Source organism: Arachis ipaensis, chromosome B03 (genome assembly GCF_000816755.2).
Source record: "Arachis ipaensis cultivar K30076 chromosome B03, Araip1.1, whole genome shotgun sequence".
NCBI classification, from domain to species: Eukaryota; Viridiplantae; Streptophyta; class Magnoliopsida; order Fabales; family Fabaceae; genus Arachis; species Arachis ipaensis.
In genome coordinates, this window is record NC_029787.2 from 133,571,601 (window position 1) to 133,585,013 (window position 13,413).

The 13,413-nt window shown below is 34.6% G+C and overlaps 1 protein-coding gene across 1 annotated transcript in view; it reads right to left on the reverse strand.

The window, feature by feature from the left end:
- Window positions 10,870-13,413, reverse strand: part of LOC107632044 (probable inositol transporter 2) — a 4,032-nt gene continuing 1,488 nt past the window's right edge. Inside the window, exons 3-4 of the mRNA XM_016335679.2 lie at window positions 11,598-12,641; window positions 10,870-11,506 (exon numbers count right to left, since the gene is read on the reverse strand). Coding sequence (XP_016191165.1) covers window positions 11,000-11,506; window positions 11,598-12,641 — 1,551 coding nt within the window. The 3' untranslated portion in view covers window positions 10,870-10,999. The remainder of the gene's footprint in view (window positions 11,507-11,597; window positions 12,642-13,413) is intronic.

The following is a 13,413-nucleotide window of genomic DNA, read 5'->3' on the forward strand; positions in this document are numbered from 1 at the left end:
TAAGGCTAATATTTTAGTTATATATATATAATTGATAAAACTCGCAACGTTTATATTAAGGTTTTTAATGCAATTATGACCACTTTTCTCATCTCTCCGTTGTCTTTCTTTTACATGTGAAAATTTGTTTTCACAATTTGCCTACCAAAATTATTGATGAAGAATTAGTAGTATTTTTATTCGTAATAATATTATGAAAATATAAATTTTTTGAATTTATGTTGGTTTTATCTTGATATTATAGATTATGGTTAAAAAAATTTATAAAATCAAATTTTTTTACAAAAAAATTGTATATATAGGAAAATAAAGGTCTTTATTGACTAAAAAAATTATGTGGATACTACAATGAAAATTTTATAATTGTCTTCATGTGAATATATTTTTTTTTTATTCTTAGATGATGGATTGTATGGTTAGATTTTGATATTTATAAAAATGTTGTTTTTGTTTAAAGTGTGGCTAAATAAATAAACCACACTTTTAACCAAAGCATCTTCATGAGAAGATATTTTTGCTATCTTCATTGTAGTATCCACCAAAAAATTAAAGCTTCTGTAGATAAAAAAATCAAATAATAAACTTTAGTTATTATTTTTATATAAGAAATTTTAATGTTTTATTAATAATTAATTTTAACATTTATTATCTAAAACTTGAAAGAATTTAATGTGTATATTTTTACATTTGATAAGTATTAAATCTGTTAAATAAATAAAAGTAATTAATTTTCATACTTGTTATTTAAAAATAGAGAAAATTACACTCTCCTCCCCTGCGATGTAGATAAAAGGATGGAGGAATAAAATTTATTAATTTTAGAGAGAAAGATTTCATCTTAATGTTAATGAGAGAGTGTTGTGTGATATATTTTGATTGTTAAATTAATAATATAATATAATTATATCTCAATTTTAATTTTAATTACAATTAAAAATATTATGTTGCATATTTTGATTGTCAAATTTATAATTAGTCATTGATAATGATATATAAGAGAGATAAAGTAGATGAAGGAATGAGAGAAATAGAGAAAGGGTCAAAAGAATAGAGGAGAAGGAAAGAATTCTTTAATTTTAAAGAAAAAGATTTGATTTCAACTACAATAAAAAAGTGACATGCCCCAAATTTTGGTTGTAAAATTAGTAATATATAATAGATAATTGATAAATGAAGATAAATATAGGCTTATGATGCACGAGTAATATACAAGATACGAAAAAATATTAAAATTAACATAATATTTTTTGAAAAATTAAAGATATCCATAATTAAAAATCTAATTAGATCTTTCACCACATATTTTTTTAGAAGAATATTCTGTTAATTTTAATATTTTTTACACAAAATGACCTAATTACAAAATTAAAAACAAAGTAAGAATCTAATTAATTAAAAAGAAAAAAAAGCATAGGAACTGTTCATACCCTAGCCCAAAACACAAAAGTCAGACCCAATAAGGATGAAAGGTCCACCTAAAAAGGTGGCCTCTACCGAATACCCTACCTCTTTAAGAGGTCAGACGCAACAAAAGGGGCCGACTTATACTTATGTGAATAAGTAATTGTCTCCCCAAATCTCTCCAACTATCTCTATCTTCCCTGAAAGATAGATCCTAATAAACTCCCAAGATAAAGGGAACAGTTATCCATCAACAAAGGTGGAACTACTCAAAAAGGTGGTTATCTACTCTACTATGAATACACTGATACCCCTCAGGTATACTCACGTTCTGATCTACTAAAAATCTGCCTAAAGCTCTTGCTGACTTAAGCATCGGAGTCTGTTGCAGGTACCACTCCCCACCTCCTCACGAGGAACTCGGACAGGCGGCACCTCGACATCAACAAGTTGGACACTGCCATACAAAGGGATCTGGACCTCACGTTCAGGCCCAAATACAACCCAATTTCAAGTAACCCTCGAAACATTGGTGCCGTTGTCGGGGACCTGGAGCTCAACCCTTAATAATGGTGGATGATGAATATCTAGAAGGACGAATTGTGTCCAACTTCAGATAAAAAATGGAGACCTCTTGAAAAACGAGTTAGAACGACGAAAAGAATCAAAGAGCCAACTCCGAAAAGAGCTGCGCAACAGAAGAGAGATTGAAGATAAACTAAGAAAACTGGAATCCAAGCCAAAGAAAAAAGAAAGTCGGGGTGACAAAGGCCCATTCTTCATTGGAGGAGATGATCTTTTCTCTAAAGAGGTCATGCGTACAAAGGTCTCAAAAAGTTTTCAACATCCTAACATGGATCCTTATGATGGAATTATTGATCTACATAACCATCTCAGTAACTTCAAAGAAGTCTACCAAGTTGGGAAAGACTGTAAAAAATTCGACCTCTTTTAGAGCTCACAAAAAAATATTCGACCTCTTTTAAAAGTTAGACTCCACAATGAGATTAAAAACCTCCAAGTTATAAAGAAAATATCTAACCTCTTTTAGAAATCCGACCTTTTTTAAAGGTTAGACTTTACAATGAGGTCGAAAACCTCCAAACTTACAAAAAAAATTTCAACCTCTTTTAAAGCTTACAAAAAAAAGTTCGACATCTTTTAAAGGCTAGATTCTATAATGAAGTTAAGAACCTCCAAAACTTACAAAAAAATTCTAACCTCTTTGCTTGAAAGGCTTATGATATGCCACACATTCATCCCGACCTCATGAACCACAAGCTAGCTGTCTATCCAGATGCCCGACCTGTACAATGGAAGTGACAAAAGCTCAGCCCTAAAAGAGCACAAGTCATGAAAAAATAGGTCCAAGCACTCCTGGAAGCTAGGTTTAGATCCCTTATGGTTAGCCAATGTGGTATTGGTAAGAAATCATAATAAAAAAATGTTGAAGTATGTCCCAACCTCAAACCTAAAAGGGTTTTAGATGAAATCCACAGTGGCATCTATGAAAATTATCTGGGGGCAGGGTCACTAACAAAGAAGATGCTATGAGCCGACTTTGCAAAAAAGATGCGATCGACTTTGAGAATAAGTGCCCGCACTGTCAGTTACATGAAAATTCTCATACGGTACCTCCAAAAGAAGCTCATCAGCATCACCCCACTGTGACCCTTTGCAAAATGTAGTTTAGACTTGCTCGGACCGTTCCCTCAAACACTGAGACAAGTAAAATACTTCATAATAAGGGCATAAATGCTACAATAAAAATTTCAGTTTAAGCAACTCCGAAAGCAAAGAAGTCAACACGTTAGAACTCAGGCTGAAACCATAGATACATCAGACAACTCCACAAATGGGAATCATCTTACCTACCCTCCTACGACATTGAAGCAATAACCTCAATTGGGGCAAATAAAGTAAGCCAAAAGAAAAATCCGACATCTTGTAGAGCTTACGAAAAAAATTCGACCTCTTTTAAAGGTTAGACTTTACAACAAGGTCAAACCTTAGAGCTTACAAAGAAAAGTCCGATCTCTTTCCCGAGGTACAACTTTAAGAACTAGATTTCAAAAAAATGGCCATGAGAAGGTCATATGAAAAAGTTTCTCAACTGGCGATTTCGTCCTAACCCGAAATGACATCGGGCCAAAATTGGACTAAGAAAAGCCGACAACAAAATGAAAAGATCGCAACAAAGTCTCTTAAGACTTGGAAAAGAACTACTACAACATATCCGGCTTGACAGAAATATTCCAAACCATAAGGCAGCACGGGACGAGGCTAAATTTCACAAAGTGCACCTTCACCGTAGAAGCAGAAAAATTATGGGGTTCATGTTCACCCAAAGGGGACATTGAAGCTAACCTGACCTGCTTGAAATGAGGTTCAACAATTAAATAGTATACTTGCAGCTGTATCTTTGTTCTACTATGAAAGAGTTACAACTTCACATAGACCCAAGAATTTGAACAAGTCTTTCAAGAATTCATAAAATTCTTGTCTCAGCCTTTAATTCTTATCCGACCTGAAATGGAAGAATAGCCTGTTTATATTTAGCTATGGCTGACAAAGCAATAGCCTCTGCATTATTCAGAGAAGATGATGATGCGCAAAAGCTCGCCTACTTTAGCAATAAGGTACTACAAGGAGTTGAGCTCAATTATTAAATTGAGCAAGTTGCATATACTCTGGTTTTGGCATCCCAGAGATCGTGACCCCACTCTCAAGCTCACACCATCAGAGCCCAAGCTAATAAGCCCATGAAGCATATCCTCCAAAAAATGGATATTGCAAGGCAGATCCTACAGTGGGCTATGGAGCTGTTTGGATTCGATTTGAAGTACGAAGCTCGGATGATCATCAAATCGCAATATTTGGCTGACTTCATTGCGAAAAGAGTAAAAAGGGAGCTCCACGACTAAGAGATGGATCATCATCGTAGTAGGTAAACTTGAAGGGGAAAGAGATATTACTTTAGGTTTTGTTGATTTATTACGTGATGATTTTATTGAAAAAGATCGAAGCACAAAGCTGGTAGTGGGGCAGGGATCATCCTCAAGAATGAAAAAGGAAAGGTCAGGCATACAAGCCAAGAGCAGAATAGCCGAGCTGATGCCTTCTCCAAACTAGTTAGTACAAAGCATGGGACAATAATAAAATCCCGATTCAAGAAACACTACAGTCACTTTCAGTATCAAAAGAAGTCAACAAGACAGACATCAAGGATAACATTCAACAATGAAGTCGGAGCACAAAAGAAGAACTTGACCTCCTTCCAGAAATCTGAAAGCAAACTCAGATAAGAGAAGAGGCTTTCAGAAATTCTACAACGAAGTTGGTAACATTCAAGTTTAAAAAGAAGAGCTTGACCTCCTTCTAGGAATCCGAGAACAAACTCGGATAAGAAAAAAAGTTTTGAGACAAAGGATGGCTACGAGGTACGACAAGATTCGCCACAAAAAACCTCATCCTGATAAGAAATAATATTAGGCTACCGAGGTCAGGCGAAGGAAAGCTGACAGCAAACTGGGTAGGACCCTATAAGATTATTGAAGTCTTAAAAAAGGGCTTCTACAAAGTGTCCGACCTCAAAGGTGACGAACTGCCCAGGTCACGACACACCTCCAACATAAGGAGATAATACAATTTTTTATGGAAATTGATTTTTTACAATTAAAACACACCAATTGAAGCTCGATAAACTGCAAAAATTACAGGCCGACCCTATAGAGGTTGCTCGGATAAAGCGACGAGGAACCAATTGGTGGAAAGAAGTTACATACGCCAATTAGAACAAAATACCTCGAATCAACTCGGGCGAAATGAGTTGAAAAAATTGTGTTTAGAACAAGTCGCAAAAGTAACTTAACTAAATATGCCCCTCGAGGCATAAATACGATTTAACAACTCGACCCACACGAGTAACAAATAAATCGTACAAAATTTCAAACCCACGATCTCATCTCTACAAGTACGAAAAATAAACGACCTGTATTAAAAAAAATCGTATAAAATGGAACAAACTTTACAAAAATAAGTTGTCCAAGAAAACTTGTTCTAGCATCTATAACAATATAAGGACAACTCGGTTTAAACGAGTTGTAAGTCAACTATATTTTCGACAAACTCGTATCAAGTACAAGTCGTGTCAACTTGAGAGCAAAGCTTTAAAAGTGATTTGTACCAAAATAAATCATTAAAACAAAGCATTAAAAATTGATTTATACCAAAATGAATCACTAAAGCAAAATTGAAACAACTCGATATAAAATGAGTTGTAAAAAATAAAAGGCTAAAAACAAAAATGACAAAAAAAAACGTTCAACCAAACACCTTGTACAGAAACAGGTTGGAAAGGAAAGAAAGGATTGTAAACGTTTTGAACAAAATCAAAACGTAAAAATAATCCTCCAGTTAAAACAGCTTGGGTAAAAATGAGTTGTATCATACACAAGGATGACAACCTAGTAAAAACTAGAAAAGGGAGGGAATAAGCATATAATCCCTTCGGCTAAGGCACCAATTTATGCTCGACAAAGCGCAAAAATTAGGAGTAGACCTTTTTAAATGGTTGCCGGATAAAGCAACGAGGTTCAAATTTGTGTCCAATGGTTATAATATAGCTTAATGATTTAAAACAACTCAAGCTCATGAGTTGAATGAAATCGACTAAAAAATAACCATATAATCTAAGCATTTTTTATTAAAACAAATCGCGCAAAACAACTTAATATATAACAAATTGTGCTTTAAAAGAGTGACTTGTATAAAAAATAAGTCATCTATAAAAATACTCGGAATGAACGAGTTGAACAAATCTTTGAAAGGCTTCATTCAATAATCCAATCCGCTTGATTGCTCGAGTCCGACTTTATAAAGCTCGACCTCGAGTAGAGGCACGATGGATAAAGCAACAAAGTCCGTTGGCTATAAAGATTATTAAATACTTTAAAAGGACTCAAAGTAAACAAGTTGCGAAGTCCTCAAAACAGCTCGGATTTAAACGAGTTGTATGAAATCAGATCAAGAAAAGCCACATTTTAATTAAACAATTTGAAATGAAACAAATTGTAAAACCTTAAAACTACTTGTATTGAACGAGCTAGACGAAGTTATACTCAAAAATAACTACGAGTTTTGAAATAAACGAATTGTATCAAAAACAAGTCGTACGAAATTAGAACTACAAGTATCGAAAAATGATTTATATTAAAACAAGTCATTATGTCTCAAAACAACTCAAATTAAACGAGTTGCATGAAATTTGATCAAAAAATAATCATGTCTCAAAATAATCGATTTGCACCAAAAACAAAGTCGTGCAACAAATCTTTAAAATAGCTCGGTATAAAACGAGTTGTACAAAATCAGAATAAGTTTTAGAAAGGTGATTTGTATTAAAAGTTTAAAACAAGTCATGCATCTTCAAAACAACTCGATCTAAATGAGTTCTACCGAACTAGGGCAAGAAATATTCTCTGGTTTAGCAAGATGTGCTAAAACTAGTCATACAGAGTCTATAAATCTTAAACAACTCGAAAAGAATGAGTTATACAAATCAGTTCTAGAAAAAAGACTTGGCCAAAAATAAGTCATATAAAGAGAGCAAGTCATACAGAACATAAAAACGATTTGTAATATTAGATTACAATACGACAAAGTAACAACTACACTACAACAAAATGATAGCACACAGAAAAAGTAGACAAATGGTTACGGTGTAACGTTACAAAAATGATACATCATTCATATCTTGTTGAGTTGACTAACCTCCTTGGCTTCAGACCTCAAAACTACTAAACAACTTCTCCACAACTCAACATTTCAACTTGGTCATCTAATTGCTCAAGTCCGACTTCGTAAAGCTTGACCTCGAGTAGGGGGCATTGTTCCTACCCTGGGCCAACACAAAATCCAGGTCCAACAAAAATGAAAGGCCCACCTAAGAGGGTAGCCTCTACCAAATACCCGGCTTCTTTAAGAGGTCGGACGCAGCGAAAGGGGCCGACTTATACTTATGTGAATAAGTAACTGCTTCCTCGAATCTCTCCAACTATCTCTATCTTTTCTGAAAGATAGATCCTAACAAACTCTCAGGATAAAGAGAGCGGTTATCCATCAACAAAGGTGAAACTACTAAAAAATGTGGTTATCTACTCTACTATAAATACACTGACACCCTCAGGTATACTCACGTTCTGATCTATTAAAAACCTGCCTAAAGCCCTTATTGACTTAAACATCGGAGTCTCTTGCAGGTACCACCCCCCACCTCCTCACGAGGAACTCGGACAGACGGCACCTCAACATTTACAAGTCGGACGCTGCCATACAAAGGGGTCTGGACCTCACGTTCATGCCCAAATACAACCCAGTTTCAAGTAACCCTCGAAACAGAAACCTAATTATAAATTTAGTAGTTAAATACAAAAAATATGTGTATCGAATGAATATCAGATAAGTACCATATTCAAAATGTGTTCGGTACCTAAACATAATAACTCAGCAAAAAGTATCTGTATTTATTAGATGGACTTTACTAGGTAGACAATGACTTTTGTGAACAATGTGAACAATGGGCTCTAAAATTAGTCCAATAAAGTAAAAAAACACTACACCCCCAAATTATCCACCTAAATCTTAATATTAGGATAACCATCCACACACCTAATAAATTGAACCTCCGATATTATCCATTGTTCACATTGTTTAGTATTTTCATTATCTACATATACTTTTTCTTTATTTATTTGTTAAATATAAACGAACGCATTTTATTACTTCAACCCTTTTAACACAAAGTTAGAATTTTGAAAGTTATAGAATTTTTTTTGGATATTAGCTTTTTTTTGTTATCTACAATATTTTCTAATTCGATAGGTCGAAAACTGATCTTTTTTGAGTTTGTCGCTGGCCGATGAGTTGATGCAAACACAAAGCAGGAATTGAACTCTAGCATTTACTTAAGTAGACTAGTGAACTAATCATTAAACTAACCCCACTTAGTTTATATATATTTATATTTATTTATTTCAAGATATTAAACTTAACTGACCGGACCTAGTTGAAAATACAGTTACCATTGGGCTTTTAAAATATCCTTATTAGTCAAATAACCTCATGCCCTTCCAAGCCCAAAAAAAGTAACACCCCTCAATGTGGCTCAGTAGTGATTGCTGTAATAGGTTTCCTTTATGTGGGTTGGGCTACCGGCCTCATTACTGACAAAAAAAAAAGAGACGAAAATCATACCTAGAATTTGAATTTTGACTAAAGTCACTAAACAGAAACTTTTTCATCAAAGCAAAGGGAAAGAACGAAAAGGTCTGAATGAAGTGGAAGGGCATGGTGTTCCTGTGTTTACTTATTCATCACGGTTTCCAGGTTGTTCCCTTTCCATTTTCCGGAATCTGGCAAAGAGAGAACAAGAATCGGTCCCAAGAAATTGATTTCCACCTTTATCAAAAACCAATAACTCGGTTTTTTTTTTGTTACCGACGGTATTTTCTTAGATTTGAATTTTATTTAAGAGTCTATTGTTAGTCAAGGAGTTACTGTATACATAAAAAAATACTTAAATTCCCGACATTTGTTTAAATGAATAAATAAGCTAATCAATCGACCAACTCAAATTGGTTAGATCAATAACTACTTAACTAGTTAACCCAAAGAAAAAGAATGCTTCATTTAATGCATGCATCTACTCCAATTTTTTTTAAATGAATATTCTCTTTTTCTTATTCCAACATACTTTATTTTACTTTCAGTTTCCAATAAATTAAATAACACATATATTTATATATGAATACATAATAACTGATTTTTAATATGCACATTATATTTTTTCCATGTATATATGTCATAGTAAGATTCTAAAAAAGACAAGACCTTATATTTAAGAGATAATAGCCAAATTTATTCCTAAAAGATCAATGATTTTCTAAATTAGTCTCAAAAAAATTCTTTTAATCAAATTCGTCTTTCAAAGATTTTAAATTAATCGAATTAGTTCTTCTATTATTTTTTTTGTTGACGACATCAAAATTTATTAATGTGGAACGTTAAGTGATAACACACATAAGAGTCTTAATTGACTATTAGTATGATAAGTTTATGAAATTAGATCAAATCAAAACCTAATTGGGGGAAGAATTTGAGGCATTGGCATTGGAATTACTCAATTTGAGATTGATTTGATCTAACTTAATAAATTTATCATGATAGCTGCCAATTAAGATTACTAGATATGTGTTGTGATGTCACGTAACGTATCACGTCAATCATTTTTTATGTCATTAGCAACGGAAGTAACAGAAGAACTAAAATGACTAACTTAAAATCTTTAAGGAATAAATTTGATTAAAAAAAATCTTTCAATAACTAATTTAAAGAATAAATCATCTTTCAAAAGATTAATTTAATCATTTACTCAACTTTTGGTAGAAATCACAATAACTCTTTTTTCCTCCTAAAATCTTGCTTTACATCATAGAAGGCAAGAACTTTTCGAGATTCTTGTTTAGCGAAGCCAACCATAACCACATCCTGCAAAAGCTGTCTTTTGGTCTGATTACAAATATTTTTCTAAAAAATTAATACCTAATATTCGGCATCATAACCACGAAATGACAACCCCGGAATTGTTCTTCTAGGCGTGTGATCTTTTCCTCGAAAGTTTTAATTATCATTACGTTAAATGAAAACGAATAATAAAATACAGACATGTTTAGGAAGTGAACAAGTGATGAGTCCTTCTCATTAGGTAGTTGATATGATTATTATCATGATTTCCAATGCCTATTATTAGAATTTAATGCAAACTTCCCTTTTATACTGTTTTTTAAAGCAGCATGAAATGTGGTAGAAGGTGTGACAAGCAGAATCACCATAGTTAGTGCCTCTTTGATTGGTTTTTGTCTCTTTGATGCTTATTTTTTTTTTTTTTTTTTTAAAGATAGTTATCATTTATGAATAGGATTCATATTTTATAATGTCAAAAAGAGCCAAATTACAAATATGATTTGGAATTTCTTCTATCCATGTGTTCGGATGGACAAAATCAATTAAACCAATTTATATGTTACCCTATTGCCATTTCTCTTAACATGTGAAAAGGAAATAACTAAACAAGTTTGATGCTTATTCTTGTTAATGATTTTTTTAGTCATCCTCCTGTTAATGCTTTGATTTATTGATTTTCCAGTTCCTTTATTCTTATGAATGGAATTTAGGTTTAGATTTCCTTTTATTTTTCTTGGACAGGATATTTCTATGGTTATAGTTACACCATCAAGTTTTGCGAAGGGCGAAGTATTTTGTCATTTTGGGCTCCAATTGTTAAACTTGATAAAATGAGAATTAGTCCATGGGCTGCAATTTTGTTGGGTTAACAGCGACAGAAATGACATCTGGTCCACAAAAAAGAGCCCATTTGTGTGGCCGCTTCCTGTTTTGTGTATTCTGAAATGTTAAATACGTTTCCCCTGCTTCATTCATTGTATCTTTATATTACATGAACTAGTGTCCTTTTTATTAATACCATAAAACTGTCCTTTTAGCTAATCTTACAGCAACAAGATAATTACAACACATGATGTTAATTAATTGGGTGATTCTTGTGAGGGAGTTCCAGTCCAGAGTAAGATGTTCTTCTCTTGGTCTGCCAAAATTTGAAATGCAGAGTTCTATTGTCGAGCATGTTCTCCACTTGTTCAATTGGAAGGCCTTTGGTCTCGGGCACAAAGATGATGACAAAGATGATGGCTGCAATTGTGATGAATATGAATAACATGAATGTATATGCAGTCCCAATGGCTTGTGTCAAAGACAGGAAGGACTGTGCTACAATAAGATTGGAGATCCAGTTTGAGGTAGATGCCATCCCTCCACAGATTCCTCTGTACCTGAGAGGGTATATCTCAGAGTTGACAACCCATGGCACAGTTCCCATCCCAGGAGAGAAGAATATTATGTAGAGTGACAATCCAATGAGTGCAACCCACCCTGTTTTGCTAGGACAACCCTCCGTGTACCACAGCTTTCCTTCATTCTGGCACGCCTCCTTTGTGGTGTCATTGGATACCAAACACGCCCCATGCACAAGCTGCAATGCATTCCTTTTATTACAACAATATATATCAATAACAAAATGAGTTATCATATATCATATATATATATATATATATATGAAATACCTTGTTAAGTTGTGAAACACAAAAGCCACAATGAGGAGTGGCCTTGAGGCACTTGGTGCAATCCCAGTGAGCAGGGGTGGCGCCAAGTTTGTAATCAGGGCAAGTGTAGTTGTTGTAGTGGGAAGTGTCAACTGAACTAACCATGGGAGAGTGAGTGGCGCTCTCATGGAACACAACAGTTAGAACAACGAGGGCCAGTATAACGCCGGACAAGCTGAACAAGACAAGCTTCTTCCTGCCAGTGCGATCTATGAAGTATATGCTGAGAATTGAACCAAATGCGTTGAGGCCGGCGGTTACGAGGGAAAGAAGAAGCGCGGTTCGGTTGGATGCGAAACCAGCGAGCTGAACTATGGTTGGGCTGTAGTACATGACGGTGTTGATTCCCACAAATTGTTGGAATATTTGAAGTCCCATTCCCGCATACAAACCTCTTCTCACAGTTTTGGTCTTGAGCAGTGTGATTATGCTGACCTTGCCGGACGATTCGGAATCCTTCATCTCCATCTCAACTGAATCCTTGAGAGCATTGATTTCGGATTCAACTTCCTCCGGGGGGTAAATCTTCCTGAGAATTGACTTGCCGGCTTCTTCTCGTCCCTTGCGGAAGAGCCAGCGGGGGGACTCTGGGAGGAGAAGCATGAGCAGGAACTGTATGAAAGCGGGAGCTGCGGCAACTCCCAGCATCCACCTCCAAGTGCCGGGAGCAGAGGTGAAGGCCAGGTTGATGCAGTAGGCGAGGAACTGGCCTCCGGTGATGAAGAAGCCGTTGAGACTAACAAGGGCGCCGCGAACTCTGGTTGGAGAAGCCTCGGAGATGTATAAGGGGGAAGCCATGGAAGCCATGCCAACACCAAGGCCAACGAAGACTCTGCCGACAATGAGAATAGCAGGGTTGGTAGCAGCAGCCATGACAACAGATCCTATGAAGAAGAGTGCATCTGCAATCAGAATGGCTTTCTTCCTTCCAAATCGATCGTTGATCCATCCCCCAACCGACGCCCCTATGATTGCTCCTGCAAGTGCCATGCTCACTATGGCTTCCTGTCATTTCCAGTACACGCAAACTCAAAATACAACACATATTATAAACTGCTATTCATCTCTTCTATGCCCAATTTAAGGGGATACAGAAACTGCTCCGCTACAATCTACTCTTTCATTCTCCTTTCCTTGGTTTTTATTTTTAGACTAAAAGTATCATTTTTGTTCCAAACGTTTGCGGTTTTGTCCCTAACGTTTAAATAGTGTATTCTTAACGTTTATAAAATTGATTCAATATTATCCTACTATTAATTATACTAACAAATCAGATTATATTTTTCAATTATTCTCATTTGAATATATTTATTCTCAATTATGTCTCACTTGGATGTGTTCAATTTTAATATTATACCCACTAAAATAGTGTTTAGATTCAATTATGTTCCTAGAAAAGTGAATTATGTAAATGTTGTAGAAATTAGTTTCAACATTTTATGAGCTATGTTTTGGAGTAGATCATCGATTCTATCCCAAACATTTGTATTCTAACTTCAAAAAGAGATTTTTAAAACGCAAACTAAAGCGCTCATGATGTGTAATTGATAGCAGGATAATATTGAATCACTTTTACAAACGTTAGGGATACAAATAGGATGATTTAAACGTTAGGAACACACATAGGATTTACCCCAAACGTTGGGGACAAAAACGATACTTTGCTCTTATTTTTATTTTCTACCCATTACATAGTGTTAATTTTTTTAACATATAAATAATATAAAAAAAATACTATCTATAAATAAAATATCAGTTATTAAATTAGTCACTGTAT